The following is a 26,525-nucleotide window of genomic DNA, read 5'->3' as shown; positions in this document are numbered from 1 at the left end:
ATTCCTGAGCCAGCTCCAGGCTGGGACCGCCACGTGCTCCACCTGCGGCAGGTTGTGCGAGGCCGGGCAGGTCATTTAATCTTCTCGTGGTGTCATTCCCCCATCTGTTGAGGGGGGATAATGTGTTTGAGGGTGACCTACCTCCGCGGGAGGCTTATCGACTTAATGCCGAGCTGTTCACTCAGACCCGGCAGACCAGACCGGCCGGTGCAGACTCAGCGCTGCAGCCTCGCAGGGGCCCGTGGCTGCCTCGGGACACCTCGGGTGTCACGTTCTCTGTGGCCCGTGGTCCAGTGGCAGCCAGGTTGCTGTCAGCGACGTGTAGGCTCTCCTCCCTGGGCCGGTTCAGGTGGCCGAGGTGGGGAGATGAGAGTGGCATCTGGAGGGCTTCTGGGGCTGTGCTGCTGAAGGGGGAGAAGCCAGACCCCCGTGGGGGGCACGGTTGGGGCTGCCCAGGATCCGCGGCAGAGTAGGTGCCGGGCCACTGGGGGAACGTCCGACCTGGCCATGTGACCCGGCGATTTGCTTTACTTGGGCTCATTGACAAGCTTGGGCTCATTGGATACTCACCTTGTGGCTATGATCTCCCAGAAGGGGCTTTTTCTCTTTAAAAAGAACCCGCTGGGCGGTCCAGGAGCAGCATGGGGAAGAGGGGAGGTGCCAGCGCCAGGAAGAGCAGCGGCTGATTTCTCTCCTTGGACGATTCCCCTCAGCTCTGCTCCACTGGTAAGTTGTGTTCTCCTTCTGGAACACATCCTGCTTTCTGTAGATTATTCTCAGTAAGGGAGCTGGGCTTTTAAAAATTGTAGCGTTTTAAAAATTAAGTTTGTGATTCCAGTCACCATACAGTGCTGTATGAGTTTCAGGTGTGCAATCGAGTGACTCAGCACTTCCCTTCAGCACCCTGTGCCCTCCTTAATCCCCGTCACCTGTGTCACCATCCCTCCACCCTCTCTGGAAACCATCATTTTGTGGTCTATAATTAAGAGTCTGTTCTTGTTTTCTTTTTTTTTCTTTGCTTATTTGTTTTGTTCCTTTAATACTTAAACTTCTTTAATTCTTAAATATGAATAGAATTATAGTATTTGTCTTTATCTGATTTATTTCACTTAGCCCATACTCTGTAGCTCCATCCACATCATTGCGAAGGGCAAGATTTCATTGGTTTCATGGGCGAGTAATATTACTAACTGTAGTATTTTTCCTATATATTTTAAAATCTGTTTCCATGGTATATTCTTGAGCTCTTATTCTGTGAAACCTGTTTAAGTGAAGGTTCCTTCAGTTTTCATAATTGCAACAATTTATTGCAATTATCTTCTCCAGCTTTACTTAATTATTTCTCATGTTTTCAGTTTCCAAATTGTGGTATCTTTGAGCATTTTTTATAGAAATGCATAATACTCAGTTTTAGAACTAAATTGCCAACAGGGTTTCAAAATGATGAAATCATAGGTTGTAAGACCTGGCCCTGGACATCGTTCAGACTGAGACTCTCTTGAGGTTTTGGTGGGGCAGTGATGTTCTGAGAGGGTAAGGAGTGCTCATGGTTACCCATAACCAGTGACAGAATCAGGACTCGAACCCTGGTCTCCTAACTCCCTTGTCCGTGACTCTCCAGTCTACCCTATAGGATTTAGTGTCTGAATTACAAGTGAAAATGAAAAATCACGTTATGATTTTGCTTTTCCATGTGCCTTAATCTGATTAAAAATGAGTTATTTAGCTTTAGAAATGCCTGTGTCTTGTACCATAGTTGGTCCTCTAACCTGGATTCATTTGCCCACCTAGAACGAGGATCTTTAAAGTGTGGTCCTGATCAGCATTACCTGGAGCTTGGTAGACATGCAAAAGCTGAGCCCCATCCCAACCTACAGACACAGAAACTCCAGGCCTGGGGCCCATCTGTGTTGTAACAAGCTCCTCAGCTCCTTGGTAAAGTCAGAACCCCCACCTGGAAGGACTTAACCCCGCCACCTCCTCCGCCGAGGTGTTTGACAGTAGTGCAGGGACGTGGGGGGCTCTTGTAGATTTTGCGCTGTCCTCACTGAAGAAGGAGCTTCTCTCTTGCTGCTGCCAGTTTTTTTGTTGTTGTTGTTTGTTTTTTTGCTGCTGCCAGTTTTTGCTGATCGTTCCCCTTCATCCCCTCTGTTTTCTTCCTTCTGCACAACCCACAAGCACACGCTCACCCACACACACCCCGCAGGAGTGAAAGATCTGTGGGTAAATAATGATAGTAAATAGGAGATTTCAGTAGAAACAGGTTTGTTGACCAAACGTCCCAAACACTGGATGGAGTTCGTATGTTTCCTACTTGCTAGCCCTCTAAGCACCCTGATAAATCTGGCTGCTGCTGACCATATTGTACTGTTTTCTGCCATTTGTTACTTTAGTGCCTTCCGTTTGCATGACATATGTTTGGTGTGAGGGGAGAATGTATTTGGGTTTAGAGTTTACCAGGAGGTAGAGAGTATGTTCAGAAATAGCGGTAAGACAAGCCAGCTGGGGATAAATACATGAGAATCACCTGTAGTGAAAAGTGGAAGCCTAGAGATGGTGGGCAGGTGTGGTGGAGGACGGCATCATGGAAGACTTCATGGAGGAAGTAGCATTGGAGTGAGTCTCACAGGGAGGCGGGGGTTTGACATGGGGAGTTTGGGGGTGGGTAAAGGACATTCTGGGCAGAGGTGGGAAAAGATAAAGGCATGCCAGGGGCTCTCAGTACATTTTGTTGGGACCAGGGGTTATTTGAAGGTGATTCGATGGAAATGAGGCTATTCAAGTAGGTCAGTGCCAAAAGGAGGATCTTCAAACACACACTTAAGAGTTTGTTCTTTATCCTGAAGGCAATGGGGAGCCATTGAAGGGTTTTGAATGAGAGCAAGGTATGAGCAGAGCTGCGCTTTTAGTAACATTAATCTGCCATCAGAGTATGAGTTAGGAGGTGAAGGGGAAGTGGGGAGGCTTTGTTTTTATTTTGTAACTGTTTTGCAGCAGTATGTTGATATATCGAACCATCATCTTAATGTTTAATTAGGAGGTAATTGCTTTTCTTATGGTGGTCATTAGATTTTGATATAAACTTCCAGGGCCTAGATTATTGTCCAGGGGAACACAGTTCTAACTCCATAATGAGGAATCTGCAAGAATGGAAGGGCTTTATAGAAACTTCCAGAACTAACTCCATCCTTCCTTGTTTTTCGTTTCTAACATTTCTTTCAAAGAAAAAGTGTTTGTATTCATTTTACTCAGTAATGACCTGGTAATGTCAGGTCACATAAAATCTAAACAGCAAGCACCTGCAATGTAGCTCGCTCTTGCTCCTTCCTCCTCTGCCTCCAAAGCTGTTTTCCCTCTCAGTTGTGGACTGATTTTGTCAAAGCACCTGAACCTCGCTCATTTCCCAAGGATCTGCCCTTCTTTTGGTGGTGGCTCCAGTGGGAATAGTTGTAGCAAACTGGGATGTCGTGAAGTTACAGACGTGTGGTGAAGTTACAGATGTGCCGTGATTTCTAGTATTTGTCGTGTAGAGAAGACTCTGTTGTCAGTTTCAGAAGGGCGGTATTTCTGCGGCCTGGGCTTTGGCAGGCCTGCTTGGTTGGTTTCAGTCTTTGAGCCAGTATTCATGAAACATCGATTAAATACTGAAGACTCCTGGTGACTCAGACCCCCCAGGCCCTGCTTGCAAGGATGTTCCATTCCCGCAAGCGACATACATAAATAGTCGAAGATAGTTTTGAGAGAGGGAAACTATGGACAAGCAGACAAGCCGTGGAGGCAAGAGCTTCCTGGCAATGACAGCGACATGAGCAAAGCCTCAGTGGCAAGAACAAGAGGGAAGAGGGTCCATGGGGCTGGAGCTCCCTGGGAGGTGGAGCTCAGGGAGCTGGAGGACAGTAAAGAGGCTGGAGAGCCGAGTGGGGCAGCCTTGAAGGTCTCTAAAAAAGCACCAATCTGGGGGCACCTGGGTGGCTCAGTGGGTTAAAGCCTCTGCCTTCAACTCGGGTCATGATCCCAGGGTCCTGGGATCGAGCCCTGAATCGGGCTCTCTGCTCGGCAGCGAGCCTGCTTCCCTTCCTCTCCTCTTCCTGCCTCTCTGCCTACTTGTTATCGCTGTCTGTCAAATAAATGATAAATAAAATCTTTAAAAAAAAAAAAAAGCACCAATCTATGAAAATAGTTGCTACCATTTAGAGAATCCTTCTCACCAGGCACTGTTGTAAGTGGTTTCCATGCATTAACTCAGGCCTCACAACAAGCTTATTCCCCCCTGGGAAGACTGAGGTACCAAGGGGTTGAGGAATAGATCTAGTAAGTGAGAGAGTGGCGATCTGAGCCAGCAGGACTGGCTCCAGAGTTGCACTGCAGACCCTAATCAGTTATCCTAAAAGTTACGGGGTGACGTCATAGGGTTTGAGGCAGCGGCAGAATTGCATCTTAGAAAAATTGTGTGGGACACCTGGGTGGCTTCATTGGTTAAAGTAGCCACCTCTTGGTTTAGGTTCAGGTCATAATCTCAGGGTCCTGGGTTCTAGTCCCGAGTCAGGCTCCTTCTCAGTCTGCCCGAGGATTCTTTCTCTCTCTTCCTCTGCCCCTCCCTCATTCATGCTCGCTTGCTCTCGCTCTCTCTCTGAAATAAATATATCTTTTTTTAAAGGATTTCATATATTTATTTGACAGAGATCATAAGTGGGCAGAGAGGCAGGCAGAGAGAGGAGGAAGTAGGCTCCCTGCTGAGCAGAGAGCCTGATACGGGGGCTCCATCCCAAGACCCTGGGATCATGACCTGAGCAGAAGGCAGAGGCTTTAACCCACTGAGCCACCTAGGCACACCTGAAATAAATAAATCTTAAAAAGAGATTGCACTGTGGTGTGGAAATGGTTTGGCAGGAGAACAAGACAGAAGCAGGGAGAGCACGTGCTCCGTGACCCATGTAAGAGACCACGTAAGAGACCACGTAAGAGCCCGAATGCGTGTGATGGCAGCAGAGGTGGCAGAAGTGGAAATGCGGCAGATGTGGGGGGCGGGGGGTCACAGCAGCAGGGGCTGTAGAGTGGCTGGGTTTGGAGAGATAGTACAGAGGCTCTCAGACCAACAATGCCCTGGTTCCGGGCTGGGGAACTGCATGAACATGTTCATCCTGTTCTGATGTCAGTGCCACAGAGGCGCCCCAAGGTGGGCTGGTTTGTGGCCATCCCAGGAGAACCGATCAGACCTCACAGCGCTCTGCCAGACGGAGCATGGAGCCCAGGTGCAGACCTTCGACCCCTTCCAGGTCTGCAGAGGGGAGAGGAGGGGGTAGAAGGGGAAGGGCAGGGCTGCTGGTGGGCGTGGGCTCACCCGATGCCATTCCCCTGGGAGCCTGTGTTCTGTCCTTGGGGCTTTGATTCCCTTCTTAGAGACCCTCTGATCCTAAGACAGGTGCCATTGTGTGCAAATAGTAATAACGAAGATTTTAAAGAAAATGAGTCGTTACTGCCCATAGCCAGCATCCAGATCAAAGTTGTTTTACGTCTCCTGCCTGCTCTGCCCAGCGTCACTTTACAGTTGTACCCAGAGCATAGAGGTGGCCTTTTCGCCTGTGGTTCACACCTGACATTAAAGTAACTGCTGTTTCTGGAATGTTTTACAGTTTCTTGACGTTTTTTGGCACGTCATCCCCCAGGATGAGCGGTGACTTACCCATTCTCTGTAGTCAGTGTTTAGTTTCTCGTCCTTCAAGATGGTGCCTCACTGAGCTCCTGTGGCCTCGGCTTTTCCTCCCTTCCTTTGGCAGAATTCCAGCCACGGCAGTTTCCCTGTCTTTTGAGAGAGGGGTGACCCCAAATGTGCACTTCCCTGTGTCGGAAGGGCCAGAAGGCAGAAGGCTTCCTGAGGGCTGCTCTCTGGTTTCTGGGCTCTGTGGTTTCAGAGCCGGGGTGGCACTCACTGACCGTCGTCGGCACTGCTGCCAATGGCTGCCGTCGCCCAACAGCTGATGTGGTTTCCTGTGTGGTTTGCTCTAAGGTGGGCAGTTGTACAGGAGAGAGAAGAGGGTTCTGGGCAGAATGTTTAATTAGGGCTTAATTAAGCCCGCCAGAGTGGCCTGTTGAACCCTCACACGGGATCCTGAGGGGCAGGTGGCACCTGGTGCTCTGGGCTGTGTGACAGCCATCAGCCATTCCCAAGCCCTGGGTGGTGATGGGCAGGACACACTCCATCCCACTGGTGGGCAGGAGCTGTTCCGTAGGTTCCCCAGAACATTCTAGATGTCCTTGTTTCGTGGGCCCCCCCACCTGCCTGGTCCTGGCTAGGAGTTACTTATCTGGGAGTCTCATGGGCTCTGTCACAGTGGGGACTATCTGATGAACCTGTCTCCTCGACTGCGGCCAGCATGAGGCCAGCCGCAGGCGGTGCTGGATGAGTCGAAGGAAAGGCGTAGATTTGGGACCCGATCCCTTGACTGGCTGTGCAGATGCTGCAGACGGGAATCTGAAGTCTCAGGACTAGACTTGCTGAGCCTGGGGCCCCCAGTCCACGGCCAGAGCCAGGTCTGTGGGAGGATGAGGGACCTCTCCAGCCAGGACAGAGCCCCATGTCGCAGGTCGCAGAGGCTGGAGCTCTGTGGATCGGGTGGGGCCCAGCTCTGGAAGCAGTTCTGTTTCTGGCTGCACCGTGTGTCAGCTGACGGATTTGGGATCCTGCCTTCCTTGGAGCAGCGGTGGGCGCCCTGGGTCTGAATTTCCCGGGCAGTGTACTTGCTGTGGGTTTCGATTTGGGGGCCTGCGCTCTCAAACGCGCTCAGAAGCTACTCAGCATTGGTTGGCGTGTAAGGATGTTTGATGACTCGGTGGATAGTGAAAAACAAGTCTGGGCTTGGAGTTTACGCTCCACTTTTTTGTGATTTACGTGCAGGTGGTTGTCAAGAGACTTTTTCTGAACCAGAGGAGGGCGTTTGCAAAAACCGACAAGTCTACGGGGAGGGAAAGAAGTTCATACTGAATGTCAAGGGCACACCAAAGACTGTGGGATCTGCTGGTGTCTGAGCTGGAAAGGCCCTCCCTGGGATCGAGCCTTCCCCGATTCTCTGTGGCCGTGCGGCAGCAGGGGACAGCTGTTATCACCAGAGTCCCAGTCGCCAGGTGTGTGGCCCCTTTCAGGGTGGATCTTTTGGCTGTCTTGGCTGTGTTTGGCATGGGTTGGTCACGTATTCTTTTGGTAAAATAGATACACATAAACTTTACCTTTAAAAAACCATTTAAGAATGCGCCATTCAGGGGCATGAAGTTCGTTCACAACGTTGTGCCACCATCACTGCGATCTGGTTCCTGAACTTTCTCATCACCCCAAAGCAAACCCTGTACCCGTCAAGCAGAAACACCCTATTCCGTCCTCCCCTGAGTCCCCGGCAGCCAGTCATCTGTGTTCTGTCCCGGTGGACTTGCCTAGATGTTTCATGTGAACAGAATCACACACAATGTGGCCCTCTGTGTGGCTTCTTTCACTTAGACTACGTGTTTGAGGTTCATCTGGTCACGTGACTATACACCTGACCTTTGAACAACGTGGGAGTTTGGGGTGCCCACCCCCTGTGCAGTCTAAAGCCGGCCCCTCCCAAACTTCTCATATCCTACTGTTGACCCGAAGCCCAAACAGCTGAATGACACATATCTTGTGAACACACAATGTATGTATTATGTAGCGTACTGTTACAGTAAAGTAAGCAAGAGAAAAAATGTTATCATGAAAATCATATTAAAGCACATTTAAAATATTGCACTGTATTTATTGAAAAAAAAAATATATATGAGTGGACCCGTGCAGCTCAGACCCAGGTTGTTCAAGGCTTGACTGTGTACGTAGGTAGGAACCCGATTTGTACCTAGAACCCTAAGCAAGGCACTCTGGTAATCAGTGTGGCTCCCCAGCCTCTAGTGACAGGAAGGGCCCCTCAGGAAATGGCAGTGAACACTGACTGTCACTGATGGCAGTGAACCTTACCTGCCACTGGGGCGACAGGGAAGTCTGTGTCTGGAGGGATGCTGTGAGGAGCAGGAATGAGCCTGGAGAGACAGGTACAGGGTCAGCACTCAAAGTGACATCTTCAGGGTGCTTTTGAGGCAGTGGGAGTGGCCGAGGTCTGTGCTCTGTAGCACTGGGGAGCCAGAACCAGGACCCAAGGGAAGAGAAAATTCAGTTCTTTGCGAAAATGCAACGGGAGGAAGTTCACACAGCAGCTGGGCCCACCGTGAAAGAAGACTTGGTGGAGACGAGTCTTGGAATAACTCATTCGGGACAGGTCGTCTTTGAATTTCTTTGTGCTCTGGGATTGGTTAGTGTGCTGCTTCCGAGCCGAGGTCATGCCTCCTGCATGTGTTTTCCAGGCTCTGCTCTGATGTGTGTCATTTGTGTCTGATCCTGGGTAGGGGCATCAATACATCCTTTGTCTCCCTCCAACAGAGGTATGAGCAGGAGATCGAAATACCCTGTTTTCCTTTAAGTGGGGGTGAAAATCAAGTATGTGTGCATCGGAAAAGAGAATATCCTGATCTGTCTCCGGGAAGAGAACTCCTGGTGGGCTCATAGGGCAGAATGTGTTTCCGTGAATACTTGTGGATTCTGATGGGTGTGACACCGTGAGACTTAATTTCTAGGAATGATGGCATCATAGCGTGTGAGCAGGAGTCTGAACCACCTCTGTGCCGGTGGGGAGGCAGCCTGTCTTCGGTCGCTCCCACAGAGGTGTGGGACTGATGGGCAAATGTCTAGGATGGCAAATATATCCTCGTGTGGGCCCACCGCAGGGGGCCTTGCCAAATGCAGGGGGTGTTCTCAGGGGTTGATGCTGTTAACAGTGATGAGGTCAGAGAAGTTATATATAACACATTTACAGGGGCCCTGACTTGGAAAGAGCTAATTAGATAAAATTCTTCAAAGTGTCCCCTTTAGGGATTCCTGGGTGGCTCAGTCATTAAGCATCTGACTTCAGCTCAGGTCATGATCCCAGAATCCTGGGATCAAGCCCTGCATCAGGCTCCCTGCTCAGTGAGAAACCTGCTTCTCCCTCTCCCACTCCCCCTGCTTGTGTTCCCTTTCTCGCTGTATCTCTCTGTGTCACATAAATAAACAAAATCTTAAAAAACAAAAACAAGGGCGCCTGGGTGGCTCAGTGGGTTAAGCCTCTGCCTTCAGCTCAGGTCATGGTCTCAGGGTCCTGAGATCGAGTCCTGTATCCGGTTCTCTGCTCAGCAGGGAGCCTGCTTCCCCCTCTCTCTCTGCCTGCCTCTCTGCCTACTTGTGATCTCTCTCTCTGTGTCAAATAAATAAAATATAAAAAAAACAAAAACAAAGTGTCCCCTTTTAAAAACTTATTTTGGGGAGCCTGGGTGGCTTAGTGGATTAAGCCGCTGCCTTCGGCTCGGGTCATGATCTCAGGGTCCTGGGATCGAGTCCCGCATCTGGCTCTCTGCTCAGCGGGAACCTGCTTCCCTTCCTCTCTCTCTGCCTGCCTCTTGCCTGCTTGTGATCTCTCTCTGTCAAATAAATAAATAAAATCTTTTTAAAAAATTAAAAAAAAAACTTTTATTTTTACATAATGTCCTGATTAGAAAACAGTTGCAACCTTGATGTTTTGAAGACTAAGGTCAGTTAGTGTGACCCCACATCGTGTGGGGTGTCCCTCAAATTGGGTTTGTCTGGGGTTTCCTTGCGTTTAGATTCAGGATGTACATTTTTGGCAGGAAAACTAGACATGCTGCTGTGTTCCAGGGGCGTGGTGTCCCTGTAGAGGCACGTGCTGTTTGTCCTGTACTTGTGGTGTGAACTTTTGTGACTTGGTTAGGTTATGTTCTCTTCATCATGAAGTCACCCTGAGTTTTAGCCTCCATTGAAGATTCTTGGTGAATCAATTACCAGGATGGTTGCAAAATTATTTTCTCTTATGCAGAGGAAACCCTCTTTTCTCTCCTATTAAAATAGTTTTTGTTCATTCAGTGATCAGAATAGACTTAGATTCTCATTTTAGTCTATGAACGTTGGTACTATTATTTAGTTTGATGTTTAGACTGTACCACACTTGGCCATTCTTAGTTCCTTCAAACTAGCTCCTGTATACCCATCATTTTGAGGGTTCCTCCTTTCTGGCCCAAGATATTCCAGCCATCCTGTACTTTTCCTGCTGTAACCCTGGAATCAGCCTTTTAGCCAAGGAGGCCGAGAAGATACCACAAACGATGGGCCAAAACCAGGAAGTGAAACACCATCCTGACAATTAGACGGGATCTTTAGCCGTGCTCAGGCAAGCATAGTGTTCAAAGCAGATGCTGATGGCTGTGTTGTGAGTTGCTGAGACTGCACCAGGGGGGCCATGCTAGGCTCAACTTCACTTAAAAACGATGCTAATCACAGTGGGTTGGTTCTGGAGCCCCACGGCCGTAACTGCACCTTGCAAAATTCTTGACAAGGGAGAAAGAGCTAATGGGATGAGCATGTTCGAATCGGGAGAAACTGCTTAGGGCTGGAACAGGTCTGTCAGGGCCCATAGGAGCCTACTATGAGGTACCATTTGGAGAGGAGGCTTTCTTTGTGTTGGAAGGAATGGGCCCCAGGCTGCTGAGGACCTGGTAGGGTCATGTGCTATTCTAAGACACAATGCTGGCTTGTGTCTAGTCTGGCCACACCCTGTCCACCACTCCCTGTACTCAGGACCTCCTCAGGCCACTAGGGTAGGGGCCTCAACAGGATTTGGAGACCTGGACAAAGCTGTGTTGCTCTTTGCTGTGCTCGTACACTCACACCAGTAGGCATCAATGTTTGGGCCTAATTGGACAGCAGGAAAGGCCAGGGAAGCCACAGTTGAAGCGGTTTGGGTGTGTGTGTGGGGGGCAGCTGAGACCTACTGGGTGCTGGGCCAGGGTTAAGCCTTCACCTGTGACAACCCAGTGGAGGGGGACCCTTACTACTGTAGTCTGAAAGCAGATGACCCAGGGAAACACAGTACCCTTGGAGAATCCTATCTTCAGATCTGTAATTGCTACCCAGAGAGCTGGGAGATCCATCCTGAGATGCAGGACAGGACTCCTCCACTCTGCCTTTGGGCTCTCCCAGACACAGCCAGAGCACTGGAGTGGGTCTCGAGCAGTGACCAGGGTGGTGCGATGGTCTGCAAAGTGGCACATACAAGAGGAGGCCGGGAGCAGGGCAGCCCCAGCAGGCATACGGCTGCTGTCTGCAAATCTTTAGAGGGTTGTCACACAGGGAAGACGGTCCTCCAGAGGCTCCAGAAGGTAGAGATGCTGGGAGTGGGGGTGGGTTTATTTCTTCATCCATCCCTCCATTCATTCATCCATCTACCCACATATCCAACATTTAGTGAGTCTTGGTCTGTGCTGGGCGTAGAGGATCAATAGGGCTTGATTTCACAGGGCATGGGGTAGGGGATCAGACAAATCAACCGATTTTTGCAGTATGTAGGGTTCAGTGCCATCATGGGGTAACATAGGGAGAGGGGGACTACCGAGATTTGAAGGGATCAGGAATGGACTGATAATGAAGTAAGATCCTGAAATATGGGTAGGGTTTAGCCAGGGAGATAGAGTTTGGCTCACTTGAGGGGACAAAAAAATTAGAACAGGTTCTCGGGCAGGTGTGGGCCGCTATGTGGGATGGCTAGCCCCGCCCACTCGTGCAGGCGGCTGCAGGGCAGGCTCGCTCCCACACTGCTCTCCCCACCCCCTGCCCCAGGAAGAGCAAGGATGGGTGTCTCACCACCACATCACTTGGGAGGAGATGGCACCATGCGTGTCTCTGCTGTTCTTTTTTTTTGTTGCCAAAGCTTTAGCTAACAGCCCTACCCACCCCTCTCCTGCCTACAAGCTCTGAACATTTGGCAGTGAACCTTTACCTGCTGGGCCTTGACAAGCATTACCATTCAGAGCCTTAGTTCCTTCTGTAAAAAATAGGGCAATGACCTCACCCAGTCAGCATTTGGCATGCTGTTGATACTTGATTTTTTTTCTAAAGATTTTATTTATTTATTTGACAGACAGAGATCACAAGTAGGCAGAGAGGCAGGCAGAGAGAGGGGGAAGCAGGCTCCCCGCTGAGCAGAGAGTCCAATGTGGGGCTTGATCCCAGGACCCTGAGATCATGACCTGAGCTGAAGGCAGAGGTTTTAACCCAAGTGAGCCACCCAGGTGCCCCGATATTTGATATTTCAATGCATCAAAATACACGAGGCTTTGCTGGTTAGGATAAACTGCACTAGCATATTTCCCCCAAATGTCTGGTTTCCATGCAGGTTTTTTTTTTTTCTTTTTTTTAAAGACTTTATTTACTTATAGATTGATTTTCTGCTTGGATGATGTTACTGATGTGTTAAGATCTCCTATAATTAACGTATTCATATCAATATGACTCTTTATTTTGATTAACAGTTGGCTTATGTAGTCGGGGGCTCCCATTGTTTACAATTGTTAGATCTTCTTGGTGGATAGTCCCTTTAAGAATGATGTAGTGTCCTTCTGTATCTCTGACTATAGTCTTTAGCTTAAAATCTAGTTTGTCTGATATGACAATCACTACCCCAGCTTTCTTTTGAGGCCTGTTGACATGAAAGATGCTTCTCCATCCCTTTACTTTCAGTTTGGATGTAACTTTAGGTTCCAAATGGGTCTCTTGTAGACAGCATATGGACGGGTCCTGTCGTTTTATCCAGTCTGTGACCCTGTGCCGTTTCATGGGAGCATTTAGGCTGTTCACGGTGAGAGTGATAGAAAGAGAAGTTTTTACTGGTGTCATGTTGCCTGTGAAGTCCTTGTTCTATAGATTGTCTCTGTAAATCTTTGTCCTTGGTCACTCTTGGGTTCTTCCTTCTTTTATAGAACTCCCCCGCCTTAATATTTCTTGTAGTGCCGAGTTGGTGGTCACCTACTCTTTTAAACCTTGCCAGTCTTGGAAGCTCGTTACATCTCCATCCATTTTGAATGTCAGCCTTGCTGGGTGAAGTATTCTTGGCTGCATGTTCTTCTCACTTAGTGCCCTGAATATGTCTTGCCAGCCCTTTCTGGCTTGCCAGGTTTCTGTTAAGATTTTACTTACTTATTGAGAGAGAGTGAGAGAGAGCATGAAAGAGAAGGTCAGAAGGAGGAGCAGACTCCCCGCGGAGCTGGGAGCCTGATGCTGGACTCGATCCCGAAACTCCAGGATCATGACTGGAGCTGAAGGCAGTCGCCCTCCACAAAGGTTTATTTGCTTGTGGCATTATATTTTCATTTTAATAGTTTGTTTTATGTGTGCATTATTAAACTTTGCATTTAATAGTGATGTAAACATTTTAGTTCAGCGAAGAAATTCTTGGCTAGGATCCTGGATGGGCAAAGGACATTAGGGAACAAGTACTTTAACTTCAGGTAATAACGAGTCCATATCGGTTGATTTTGACAGACACCACACGAGACTGTAAGATGGTAAAGCGGGGAAATGGAGGGTGGGGGAGGGTAATACGGGGACTCTGTACTACCTGTCTGCTCACTTGTTCTGTAAATCCAAAATTCTTCTAAAAAACAATTTAAAAAGAAGATTTGAAGAAAAATATTAAGTACCCCTTTTCCCTTAGGTGGCATGCAGATACGGGAAAAAAGAGTTCATGATCTCAGAACGTTCTGTACACTGTCAAGTCCTCTCCTCCAGGTACTGTTTCTGCTCATCTCCACACAGTCCACGGCGGGGGTGGGGGGTGCTGCAGTGCCATCCCTGACACGTGGCCATCCAGATCCTGGTACCCAGAAGCGTGGGCACGAGCTGAAGGGACAGGAGACTGTGGGCCTCTGTCTCCTTCAGCCACAGGAGCAGCGCCTCGGGAAGGCCGAGCAGGTGCCTGCACCCAGCCGCCCAGGAACTCTAGCACGTACCCAGACCAAGAAAAGTCCCCGAGAGGGTTTCTTTTAAAATATAGAACTTTATTTTGGTTGCAGAGATTTTCATAAGCGTAAGTTCACAGAAGAGTCATTACAAAATAACAAAGGCAGCATTTTGTACAGCGACTCACATTGGGGCCACCAGAGAAGTGCAAAGGACCGTGCTGGGACAGTGCGGGGGTCGGTGCTCGTGTGCCCACAGTCCTCAGGGGGAAGCCAGTGCTTCTGGCTCCCTCCAGCCACCCCCACCCCCCACCCCACCCAGGAGAGCAGCACCGAGGGCCTGGCAGAACCAGCCTGCGAAGCCACTGGCAAGGTGCACAACAGTGCCCCCAGCAGGCTGGTGAAGGCCCTGCATGAAAGGCCGAGTGGGAGGGGGGTTGTTCCCTCTGAGCCAGTCCTGCAGTCAGTCCCCGTCCTCAGGCAGGTGCCTTCTGAGCCCACCTGGCTCTGGAACCCTCCCACATTCACAGTATGGTTCAGTAAAGCCCATCTGACTCAGGCTACTGACCCTACCCCAACCCTGGACTGGGAACCCTGATCCTACTCTCTGGGAGTTTACAGGCAGGTAGGTGGGACAGGGATGGACTTAGAAAACCCCGAAGCAAGGCAGAAAGTGCTCAGTACCTGAGAGGAGGGCAGAGAAAGGGCAACAGAGCCTCAGCGGGGAAGAGCATGGTCACTGCAGGGAGGGGAGCTCTGTGGAGGTCATGTCTCCGCTAAAGCTCAAAGACTAGGCAGGACGTGACATGTGCAGACGGCGAGAAGAGCATGCCAAGAAGAGGACAGTGTGTGGGCCAAGGCACAGAGTGGGGAACCGTAGTGGGGTCAGTAAAGGCAGACAGTTACCCATGTGAGAACACGGATACAGACAAGGGGCCCCGGGCACCTTCATCTCCACCAGTGTGGGGCCAAGAGGGGCAGCCGGTGAAGGTGTGCGCAGGACCCGAACCCTTGCACAGCAAGCCCCGAGCCAGCATCCCCGAGTGTGGGAGCTCCCTGAGGGCAGAGTGGAGTCTCCTGCGTCCCCGCCCCGCCCAGCGCAGTGCCTGGGAGGCTCAAAGGAAGCCTGTGTTTTCAGCGTGTCCCTTGTCATCCCTGGGGCAGCTCTTCCAGAGAGGCTCCCTCCCCATCACAGTTCAAGTTGAAGGGAACCAAACTCAACTCCCGCAGCCTCTGCAGTCAGCTGGGAGGGTGTGGCCCAGCACAGATCAAGAGAGGCCTGGGAAAGGGGACAATTCTGGGGCTCCTTCCACCTCACTAGGCTCACCTCCTCCCTCAGGAGTCAATCTGCTCTTCCCTGACTCGAGTCAGGGTTCGGTGTGTAAAACCACACTTCCCTGTCAGTCACACAGAAAGACCAGACCGAAGCTTTAGTATCAATTTTCCCCAAACCTTCATCACCTCTATGAGAGCTCAAGTGACAGGAAGCCCACCAATCTGTATCTTTTTCTCAGTCCCCAGGAAGTCTGAAAGCCTGTTTTCTCTGGGCTACGCTGAGTAGGAGGACCGAGACGGGGCCCAGAGCCCCTCAGATGCTGCTTCTTCCATGCCAACGTTGCCTTTACCTCTCAGCTCAGCCGAACACCCATCGGAGCCCGAGCACAGGGCACGGGGTTGCTGCTCTGGGAGTCTGGACAGCCCTCCAGCCGCTCCACTCCGCGGTTCCCGTCCTTACAGAATGGTGCAGAAGACGCTGCGGTTGCTGTGGTAACCACCTTCCACGCGGGCTGTGATCCTAGTCGCCATGGCTGTCCCCTTCTGCCCACTGTGGGCTGCAGAGGGGCCTCGGAGAGAGCTCTCAAGGTGAGGCCGTGCCGGTGGGTTCACCAGGCGCCACGTGTCAGACCTGGAGGTGCAAAAGGACAGTCCATGAACTGAGGGCCTGGGGCGTTTGCTCAATGCCCCACACAGTTTCACCTCTGGTTCAGGATCACTGGATCCAGGTGTAGGTGGTGGGACACGTGTGACACTAAGAGACAAAAGTCCTGGATTCTAGTTCCAGCTATACTTGCAATTCTGCACAAAAGCTTGGAGCAGTTCCCTCTAGAAGCCTGAATTTCCCCATCTCTGTCAGGACGTACAGAACGTCAGTGACTTCTTTTTCATACCAACCCCCTGCCCAAATGTATGACATGCATATATACAGAAGCTTTATTCCTAATCACCCAAAACTTCAGCTGGTGAGCAGATAAATGGTGTGGTACATCCACGTAATGGAATGCCACTTGGCAACAAACAGAGTGACATGTGACACCATAGGCACATGTCAGGTACACTAGGGTAAGTGAGAGAAGCCAGACCAGAAAGACCACATTCTGTATGATTTTTTTTTCCATGGCATTCTGGAGCCTATAAATCTACAGGGGACAGAAGCTGGTGAGTTTCCAGTCCCCCAAGTTCTTATGGAGATTATGAAGGGTCGGGGAAAGCTTTGCTCAGGGCTTCCTGTCATCTGAGTTACAAGGAACGACCTCTGAACACCATATCGTATTTGCTTTAGCCAGTGACCATGCCTTCTGTGCATTTTTATGACGATTTGCAATGAGCAGGACTGTAAAGGCATGGAGAGCTGGAAGCTGGCTGCTGTGGGTGAGCAAGAAGTCTGCAGGTATGCTCCAGGAGCTGCTGGCATTGGAGTGTGGCCGCAGCCAGGAAGCCTGGAAAGAAAAATTAGGGCCCAACAGTGCCTGGGGGATAATGGCCAGCTGACAGCTCTGCGCTTTCTGTATCCTGGGGTCCCCAAAGGGGCAGGAGGAAGCAGACCTCAAGGAGTCTGCAATATGATCTGCTGGGATGTAGGTAAAAAAGATTAGAATTTCTATTTTTTTCCTACGTCATAAGTTAAGAATATATAAAACATACATATATGATGTTTCCTCAAAAACTATTTTTACAGAAAGTGTATAATTAAAAAAGGAACAGAGAAAAAGGGGCTCCATCAGAGGATTCTGACCATGGACGTGGCAGGACCAGAGCTGACAGACAGAATAACCTGGTAGGATGCATAGGACAGCCCGCGGAGGCGGGCCAGGGACACAAGGCAGGAAGCTGGCGCGGCAGGCCAGGGCCATCAGAGTGCAGGAGTGAGGCCTACAGCAATGGCTGCCTTCTGAACCAGCACGGCAGCGAAGCAAGCAGAACACGGTCCACCCATAGACCAGTGCGACAGCACCCTGGCAGCAGGGCCACAGGGTCAGGGTGATGGGTGCTGAGACGGGAACAGGGGTGATGGCAGTTGGGAAGAGGAGGGGACCTAGTAACTGACTGACTGAACTGAGATGTTAGGGAGAAGTTGGTCGCAGAGGTTTTGCTGCCAGAACAGAGTGGAGGGATGGTGAGGTCACTGAAATGGGGGCAGGGAAGGACAAGGAAGATTAGGGCAGAAGAGTGTGAAGCCACTGTGCTACACGGAGGCAGAGGTATTAAAAATAAGTGACAGCAGTTAACATTTCGGGACTACCTCTGGCTGTTAGGTCATGTGACCTGAGTTTCTCTCAATTTGGTGCTACACTGCAGACATCGCTAACTGGATTTCTTTTTTTTTTTTTTTAAAGATTTTATTTATTCATTTGACAGAGATCACAAGTAGGCGGAGAGGCAGGCAGAGAGCCTGATGCGGGGCTCAATCCCAGGACCCTGGGACCACAACCTGAGCAAAGGTAGAGGCTTTAACCCACTGAGCCACCCAGGCGCCCCATAACTGGATTTTATTAAGGCTCCAGGTGCCGGGGCGCCTGGGTGGCTCAGTGGGTTAAGCCGCTGCCTTCAGTTCAGGTCATGATCCCAGGGTCCTGGGATCAAGCCCCACATCGGGCTGTCTGCTCTGCAGGGAGCCTGCTTCCTCCTCTCTCTCTCTCTGCCTGCCTCTCTGCCTACTTGTGATCTCTGTCAAATAAATAAATAAAATCTTTAAAAAAAAAAAAAAAAAGGCTCCAGGTGCCGAGTAATTTGCCCAAGGTTCCACAGCCAGTGACCGGCGGAGCTGAGATCTGCACCCCCACACCCCGGACTCTTAAAGCCTCTTCCCTCCCAGGGAGGCGGGTGCGGGGCCTCAGCACCGGCCTGAATAACCCGACCAGGGCTGAGAGCTGGCGGGACTGAGGGGAGCAGGAGCCGCCACAGTCACGGGGCCTGGCTCCTCCCGTGACCTCACTGTGGTGCTGGGAGATGGGTGTCGGCAGACGGCAGACACTTACTTTTTCTTGAACACCAAGAACTTGTTGTTTTGCAGGACACATTCCCTGTTGTTGGAGATCTGCTGAAAGATGGTCTTGCTGGTCTTTCCCTGGAAGATGATGTTCTCCTGCACCAGGGCCTTGGCGCGGCCCCGCACTGCAATGCCGTAGGCCCGGAACGAATGGATCCGGTTCTTGATTACCTGGGAGAGACCATCAGAGCTTGTCATACCTTGGGGACTCCCTGACTGGTGAGGGGGCCAGGTAAGGGCAACAGCAGTTCTAAAACAGAGTGGTAAGAGCATGCTCGGGCAGCACTGCGCCATGGGAGCTCAGGGAATGGCGATCGAGATCCAAGTGGGGAGAATCAGGGAAGGCTGCCTGAAGGGGATAACAGGTAAGCTGTCGGAGCTTACCAGATGCAGAGCAGGGGACAGCTGTTCCAGGAAGAAGGAACAACATGCAAAGGCCTGGCACAGAGGGGAGGTTGTACCAGAGGCAAGAACCATTGGCAACCTGAGGCCACAGCGTGTCTCCCCCAACCCCTCTTCCTCTGTTTCCACAGTTTTCAGATGTAGAGCCAAGGAATTCTTTCCTCCTTGCCCAAGTCACTACTCAAGAAGCTGCAGAGCCAAAAAAAAAAAAAAAAAAAAAGGCTTTGGGATGGTAATTTCACGAATGCAGGGACTGAGTCAGTCCGGCTCAACACTGAAACCCTAGGACCCAGCGCAGTGCTTTGCAGACAATTCTGGGGGAGACAGATAGGCAGAAGAGCAGGTGCAAAGCATTGTGGGAAGTGCTCTGTGAGGTGGGGGTGAGCATAAGCACCCCTGATGTCCAGAAAAGGGGTACTTCAGACAGCCTGGGGGAATTAAGGGAAGCTTCCTGAAGGAAGTGATAGCCCAGGTGCAGGACTGAGGAGAGAAGGGGAGAAGGGTATGCAGGATATACAGGGAATAGTGTGCACACAGGCTCTCCTCATTAAGCACCTACTGTATACTCAGTCCTGTGAGAGGCAGTTCTGTGAGTGGGAGGGCTGAAAGAGCTCTAAGCTTGACCTGGAGACCACAAGATGCCCCCAGTGGCACCCACACCCCAGCTCTTGGCTGGTAGTTCCTGTCCCTCCTTCAGGGCTCAGTCCACCTGCCCCCTCCCGTGGGAAGTCTCACTTGTGTCTGGGCAGGAGGAAGGATGTCCCTGATGGTACCGAATGCTTCGGGCTTCTCAGTGGACAGAGTGTGAGGACTGTCCTAGGGTTGAGCCCTGTGCGGCCACCATGAGTCAGACACACGTACACATACACACCTTCGTGTCGGACCTCGGCAAGAGCTGCAGCCCACTGCCCCGGTTGCCAATGATGTCATTTTCGATGACGATGCTGCTGTCACCCTTGGTGATGATGCCATGGCCTCTGTTGTCATAGATACCATTGCCCCGGAGCTCCACCTTGCACTGGGCCTCGACCTTGACCCCACTCTGGCGGTTGCAGGAGATGCTGTTGTTGGCTACACGGGTGAGCTGGCTGCTCTGGGCCACCGTGATACCTCTGTCCCCATTAGCATGGATCACGTTGGTGAGGACGTGCAGCGCCTCACTGCTCTGGACGTAGAGGCCTGAGGCTACGGGTAGAGGGGTTGGGAGTAGGGTCAGCCCTGACAACACCAGTCAGGAAAAACCTCCATGCAATTGTGCACCCTGGGAGAGAGGTGAGGAAGAAGAGGCACCCACACTCAGAACCAGCCCTTGGGAGTTCCATCTTTCAAGATGTAGACAAACTGAGTAGGCGGAAACCCAGGAACATCAAGGAAGCTCTGTTCCTTCTGAACTAAGTGCTCAGTAAACAGGGAAAGGTGACAAAAGACTCCCTGAGCTCAGGGGCTCACAAGACCCAGGCTCTCCTTCCCTGCTCACATGTGTCCCCTGTCACCATCTTACTGCTGTGCATACCTCCTGTGACAAGGTGCACACTACCTGTTACACCTGCCCATTCCACCTCCACACAGAGCTACCAGCTGGACAGTTGCTCAGTTTTTCTAAGCCTCTCTATTGTTTTGGGACATTTCCTTCACAAGGGAAATTCTGTAATTTTTGAATAGAAAAATTTACAAGCTAAATATCTAAAATATGTTAGAAATTTTGGAAAGAAAATAGCGTTTGGGGTTGTATATATTTAGAGACACTACATACTTTTAGAAAAAAGTATAAAACTCAGCAGGTGTAGAGCCACATGACTTGGGGTCAGGAAGAGATAGCAGGGCAGGAGGACCTGGGGATGATGAGGAGAGGACCCCCCAGTGGTGACATCTGCCCACCACAAGAGCAAGAGACACCAGCAGTGCAGGGAGGAGGGTGGGCAGAGGCCAACAGGGGCCACAGTGGGCCGGGAGTCTGCAAGCTCCAGCCTCTTGGTGCCACATGCCTGCTGCTTCTCCTGGCCTGGTGGGAAGGGTGAACATAAATCAAGGATCTGTGAATTTATGTGGCTTTGCCTGTCCTACAGACAGCAGGGCCACATGGAGAAAGCCCTGAACTGGGAGGGGACAGAACTCACTTTTGGTTGGCTCCCACTCTCCTTGCCCTCTGCTAGTCCCAGGGTGAGAGCTCGCCTGTGCCCAGGAGCCTCCTTTTAACAAGACTGCCTCCATCAGCCGCCACAGTGGTCCTGACGGTCAGCCAGGTTTGGGAACCCTGGACTTAGATCAACTTCATGTGCTTCTCAATTCAATAAACACTGAGTATTTATCAGTTTTTATCCAGTTTAAGATAACCAGTGGATTTAAAACACACGTATTCTTGACATAAGAAAGAAAAATCAACAATTAAACCATGATATGCCATCAACTACAAATGCATGTCCTTAGATGTTAAAATGTGGATAATGTATCTCAGAATGGATTAGAAACATGATGCCGGGTGTGGGATTTGGTGGGGCAGGGGTGCTAACAGGAGTGGGATTTGGCTCCTTGTCTCACATTCATAGCCTGTCCACGTTGATGAAACAGCCACAGAAACAGATCCCATCCCAGGCCCTGTAAGTGCCAGCGGGATGAGAGTAAGGGAGAGAGATGAGGGTCAGGACAGAGGGCTCATTCAGAGTGGGCTTTGAACTTCAAGTTCTCTGGGATGTGTGGATAAGGGGAAAGGGAATTTCAGGGAAGAGAAACAGCATGAGTTAGTGGGGCTGGGGGCAGGACAAAATGGATTTAAGTTCAGGGAAGATGAAGTCCCGAGGGCTGGGGGAGTGGCTGAAAGTGGGCCACAAAGCGAGAAGAGTGCCTCCTGAGGCAGGCGGTGGGAGCACGGAAGGCTCTGGAGCGGGCAGGCACTCACCTCCATTGTGATTAATACTGTTAGACTCAACAAGAGCTGTGGTGACCGGGCGGCGCAGCGGGTCTTCATCCTTCTCCAGCTCCGTCTCCCAAAGGACGGCATCTCCGTCCTCGCTGAAGTTCTCCTGCGCCCCGTGCCCTCCAGGCAACTCCCCAGAACCGTCCTTCTGGCTAAACACTGCCACTCCGTACAGGCCGTTGTAGCTGACGTGGTTGCTGGTGACGTGGGGCAGGCTGGATGACATCATCCACACGCCACAGCCCTTATTAGCTGGGACAGGGAAAGGAGCTGGTCACGGACACTGAGCCGCAGAGAGGCAGCACCCAGTGTCTCCCCGAGGGGGGAAGTATTGGCCTGGGAGACAGAGGCCCTGATGTGCTAATGGCCTCAGACAAGCTTCTTTATGGCTGGAGGCCTTTCCTTCATACAAGAGGGATAACAATCAGGTCAGTTTCACAACCAGGATGCTTCCATAGGGTTTAAAAGTGCTTGGGGCACCTGGGTGGCTCAGTGGGTTAAAGCCTCTGCCTTCAGCTCAGGTCATAATCCCAGGGTCCTGGGATTGAGCCCCATATTGGGCCCTCTGCTCAGCAGGGAGCCTGCTCCCCCCACCCCGCTTTGCCTGCCTCTCTGCCTACTTGTGATCGCTGTCAAATAAATAAACAAAATCTTAAAAAAAAAAACAAAAAAGTGCTCTGAGAACTGTGTGGGCCACACGTCCAGGCTGGAAGACACAAACCCAGAGGGACAGCACCAAAGGGTCCTCAGAGTTCATCCAGCACAACCCTGTCCTACAGAGAGACGGAGGTGGCCTCTGTCTGAGTCCCAGCCGTACCCCTTCCTAGCTGCGTCACCTTGAGTGGGTTACCGAACCTCCTGTGTCTCGGTTTCCTCATCTTTAAAATGGAGTTAATAACCGTATCTACCTCAGCAGGCAGTCATGACAACGGAATGTGCAGCTAAAGCACCTAGCTGAGAACCCACGTTAGCTCTCGTGACTATGAGAGATGCAGTCCAGAGAGTAAGGTCTGCTCAAAGGCACAGCATGAGTGAGAACAGTTTCCTTTCCAGGGCTATCCTAGTTCTCCGATTAGATTTTTAGTTCTCGGGAGCAGAACAAAGGGTAAGAGGTAGATGCCCATGTGTCAGAGCCTACATGGCCCTGTCCTCACACAACCCCCACCTTTTGCTATTTTAAATCAAGATGAAGCTCCCTGCTTGGCTGACCCCATGCGTCACAAGGGGGCTTAGGAGAGGCTTCTGCATTCTGAGAGGGGCTGTGTGTCTGTGGCCTGAGACTGACACTGTCCTTCAGGGCGTCTTTGAGGCCCAGGGACAGGCAGTGACTTTCTCAGGATCCACCAGCTAGAGATGGAACCTGGGCTTCCTCTCTCCCTGTCTGGGCCGGACCCCGGACCCCACCCCCCTGGAACGTGCCTCACCATAGATGGTGTTTCCTTCTATCAGTCCTTTGCCTTCATCCCCCACGACCACACCATCTGAGTAGCCAAAGCAGATGAGGTTGCTCCTGAGGACTGGGACTCCTCCGCGGCGAATGTCTACGCCTCCCCACTGGTTCTCACGGATGACGTTTTCTATGGAGAGGCAGAAGAGAGATCAAGACCAAGCGCCACCCACACTGGCCAGGAAGACTGGGACAGCTGAGAGAAAGGACCTTCTGAACCAGGACACCCAGGCTGCACTGTCAGAAGTCACCACTCTGAATCTTGCCTGGTGTGTGACTTTTCAGGGACCCAAGCACTATGGGCTTTCCTCAAGGGCAAGGTCTGTAACTATCTTGTGCTCTCTTATATCTTTAGGTTCCACTGTATCTAGTGGCCTTCAGGACCAATGACTAAAAATAAACTGGCTTTAGAGTCCCTGGACCAAGGCCAGGCAGGGTTGCCTGTCCTGGGGGCTGTTTCTGGGAGGGCTGAGGCAGACTCCAGCCATTTCCCCCACCAGCCTGGGGAGGCACAAGCTGGTCCTTCTCAGTCTCAGCTCTGGACTGACCACAGCTTTCCTCTCCTCTCCTCATATACCACTTCTCTGGGAGTCACAAGTCGGGGGACTTGTGCTGGGACCTTGATGCCTCTGGCATGATGGCTGGGCAGACTCTCAGGCTCTTGGGACTGGAGTGCAATGGCCCAGGAGACCCTGTGTGACTGGTCCCTTCCTGCCTCTGTGACCCCATCCCACCCCTTGCCCCCTTCACCATACCCAGTCACACGAGCGATCTCCCTGCTCCCCAGGTGTGCTGATGGTGTTCCACAGGCAGCCCTGCATGGAATTCTGATTCTCTCCCCAGGCTTTGTCCCATCACTCAGGTCTGGCTTACATGTCACCTTCTCAGGTCAGGCCTGCCCACAATCTTAAATACCCACATCACCTTATTTTAATTAATTTCAATAAATTATATATAGTTTACATATTATATATTTATAAATAATAAAATATATATAACATAGATTTATGTAAATATATAAAGTTAATTATATAGAGATTTAATCTCTAAAGCACTTATCACCCAGATATGTTTCTTTTGTGTGTGTCTGTGTGTGGTTTTGTTTTCCCCTCCTAAAATATCAGTTCCTGACAGCAGGAACCCAAAGGCAGCAGTTTCACAGATTGTTTTGTTCATTGCTGTATCCCCAGCTCCTGCATACAGTGTGTGCTCAATGAATGTCTGATGAATGAAGGACATGTGGGTGCAGTCAGAGGGATTCACTGGACCAGTCTCTCATGCCCCAGGTATGCCTATGCTCTGTGCAGAACCTACGGTCATGTACCGCATAGACCTGATCCTGGTCATAGAGAATTTGCTGCCTTACAGGAGAGGAGACTGACCTTACACAGACCACAAAGAAAGCAAGATGTCCTACAGAGCATGCCTGCTGGGTACAGTGAGTGTGTGCGCAACGGGAGGGCAGGGCAGGCTTCCCTGAGGAAGGGACATTTAGGCTGAGACCTGAAGGATGGGAGGAGTTAGCCCGGCAGCAGGGAAAAGGGGCTGGGGTTCCAGAGCAGGCACAAGTCCATAGAAAAGACAAGAAGAAGGGTTCGGTCTGTGTGTCCTAAGTATTTCTGACAGTGTTATGTGAGCCATCCAGGGAGATCTGTAAGCATTGGGCCTGGCAAAGAGCAGACAGACTCCCCCTCCCTGGGACAAGTGGGGCCAGTGCATGGGGCCAGCGTCCCAGAGTGCTCATTCACTAGCCAGAGGCGGCGGCCAGTCTGTCAAGGAGAAGGACTGGCTGGGGGCAAGGTCAGGGATGTTGGCTTGGCTGCTGGTTGCTCAGCTGGCTACAGCTCTAGGCAGTTCCCACTCCTACCTGTGATGAGGCCTTTGCCGTTCTCATTCACTGCTATGCCAGCTGCACGGCCCTTGAAAATGTGGTTCCCGCTAAAATGGAAGAAGAAGAGAGTAAGGCCAGACCGATGTCATGTGTCAAATCCAATGCCTGCCCAAGGTGACTTCTCTCTCTTTTTTATTAAAGGTTTTATTTATTTGATTGACAGAGAGAGAGCACAAGTAGGCAGAGTGGCAGGCAGAGGGAGAGGGAGAAGCAGGCTCCCGCTGAGCAGAGAGCGTAATGCGGGACTTGATCCCACTGGGATCATGATCTGAGCCGAAAGCAGAGGCTTAACTGACTGAGCCACCCAGGCAACCCTAAGGTGACTTCTTTCTTTTGTGGCTTTCCCCAGATGACTCAAGTCCACAGGGGCATAAAGCACTTTCTCAAGTCCTAAAAGCCAGGCATTTAAAAAATTGTCAGTTATTCTAGAGACAATCTGATCCAGAACTAAACCTACAACTAGGCCATACAAGCACAATGATATTCACATTTCTGTGGCCTCTCCTGACTATCGCTCACATACAAACACCAGTTGAAACACAGGTCATTGTGGTGCACAGGCGACAAGTCGTGGTAGTGTCAAGAATTCCTAGGAGACTGTGTTAAGCTTCTCTGGGCATGATTTGTGTCCAAAGCCGGAATCTGTTCTCTGCGTATAGTGACCCTACCATATTCTGTTTGTATCCAACAGCTACTCGTGACCTTTTCCGTTACCTTAACCATCACCTCTATGCACCAAATGACAACATAAAATGATGACATGCCTTAAAAGAAGAAAAGCAGAATTTTAAAAAATGGGATTTTAACAATACTGGACAATGTGCGAAAATTTAAAAAAAAATGTGTAACCAACATGAAACCTCATGGGCTGGGTTAGCCACATGAGGAAGATACAGGAAAACACGCTTCTATTCAGAGAAACGCACAGCCCTCACTGCCACGGAAAGGCCTTGTGAATGAAAAACCCGAGCATCTGAAGGACATGCACTGCTTCCCAGTCTCTGCAACTTGAGTTTCCTATTAAAACAAGGCCAGTCACACCCAGACATCAGCACAGTTGAGTTATCCCCGGAGAACACATATTTGCTCTTTGTTATTTTTACTGACAGGAATGCTGTGACCTCCTTTCTTCCTGGAAGGGTACCTGCCTCCTGTCTTGGGAGGCAACCCTCCCAACTCCCCTCATGTGGCTGGATTTAGGTCCAAGAATTCACCTGGCTCTTTAGAGCCTGATACAGGGCCTGGAACCCCACAGAACTTCACGGAGCAAGATTTAGCTAAGCTTTCCATTTCTGAGGGCAGAATCTAAATGGTTTATGTCCTTGGGAAAAAAACCCAGCAAATTATGTTGATGCTGGGTAAGCCAAATGTCAACTGTGCCCACACCATGCATTTGAGTTGAACAAGTGAAATCCTCTGTTAAAAACATTGCCATTTTTGCCCTTAGATCTGGAGTGTACTTTGATCTGGTTACAATTCAATCAGCAGATGGTTACTGTGGGCTTCTGGAATTCATGGTCAGAGACTGTCCCTAGGGTAGGGCATGCCTCATCCATATTTCTGCAAGCTGTGCCTTAGAAGCAAATGCATGGGCGGTGGGTTCTCACTGTAACTCTCACTTACCTTCAGAAAGACCCCATGGCCACTTGGAGAAACAGGTATGTGTGTGTACACAGGGAGGACAAAATAAAGATAAAAGAGGTATCAGAAAACGTTTAGGAAAAGGGGACAGATGATTGTTCTAAGAACCAAGGAAGGGGTATTT

The 26,525-nt window shown here is 50.6% G+C and overlaps 1 protein-coding gene and 1 long non-coding RNA gene across 4 annotated transcripts in view; one reads left to right on the top strand and one right to left on the bottom strand.

Moving 5' to 3' along the window:
- The first annotated feature begins 571 nt into the window (after nucleotides 1-571).
- Nucleotides 572-15,409, top strand: LOC122917452. Its single transcript, XR_006386394.1, has 3 exons — nucleotides 572-726; nucleotides 13,596-13,669; nucleotides 15,354-15,409. It is a non-coding gene; the product is annotated as an uncharacterized LOC122917452 (long non-coding RNA).
- The window catches only part of FBXO10 (F-box protein 10), a 58,142-nt gene continuing 45,769 nt past the window's right edge, over nucleotides 14,153-26,525 (bottom strand). For all 3 annotated transcript variants that reach the window (XM_044265328.1, XM_044265327.1, XM_044265329.1), the window contains 6 exons: nucleotides 24,737-24,807; nucleotides 22,847-22,999; nucleotides 21,405-21,674; nucleotides 19,380-19,693; nucleotides 18,096-18,277; nucleotides 14,153-15,745 (listed from right to left, as the gene is read on the bottom strand). In XM_044265328.1, the coding sequence (XP_044121263.1) occupies nucleotides 15,571-15,745; nucleotides 18,096-18,277; nucleotides 19,380-19,693; nucleotides 21,405-21,674; nucleotides 22,847-22,999; nucleotides 24,737-24,807 (1,165 nt within the window). In that variant the 3' untranslated portion in view covers nucleotides 14,153-15,570. The remainder of the gene's footprint in view (nucleotides 15,746-18,095; nucleotides 18,278-19,379; nucleotides 19,694-21,404; nucleotides 21,675-22,846; nucleotides 23,000-24,736; nucleotides 24,808-26,525) is intronic.

This window comes from Neovison vison, chromosome 9 (genome assembly GCF_020171115.1).
Source record: "Neovison vison isolate M4711 chromosome 9, ASM_NN_V1, whole genome shotgun sequence".
Taxonomy (NCBI): Eukaryota; Metazoa; Chordata; class Mammalia; order Carnivora; family Mustelidae; genus Neogale; species Neogale vison.
The sequence above is the reverse complement of the archived record's forward strand: the minus strand, read 5'-3'. Positions and strand labels throughout refer to the sequence as shown.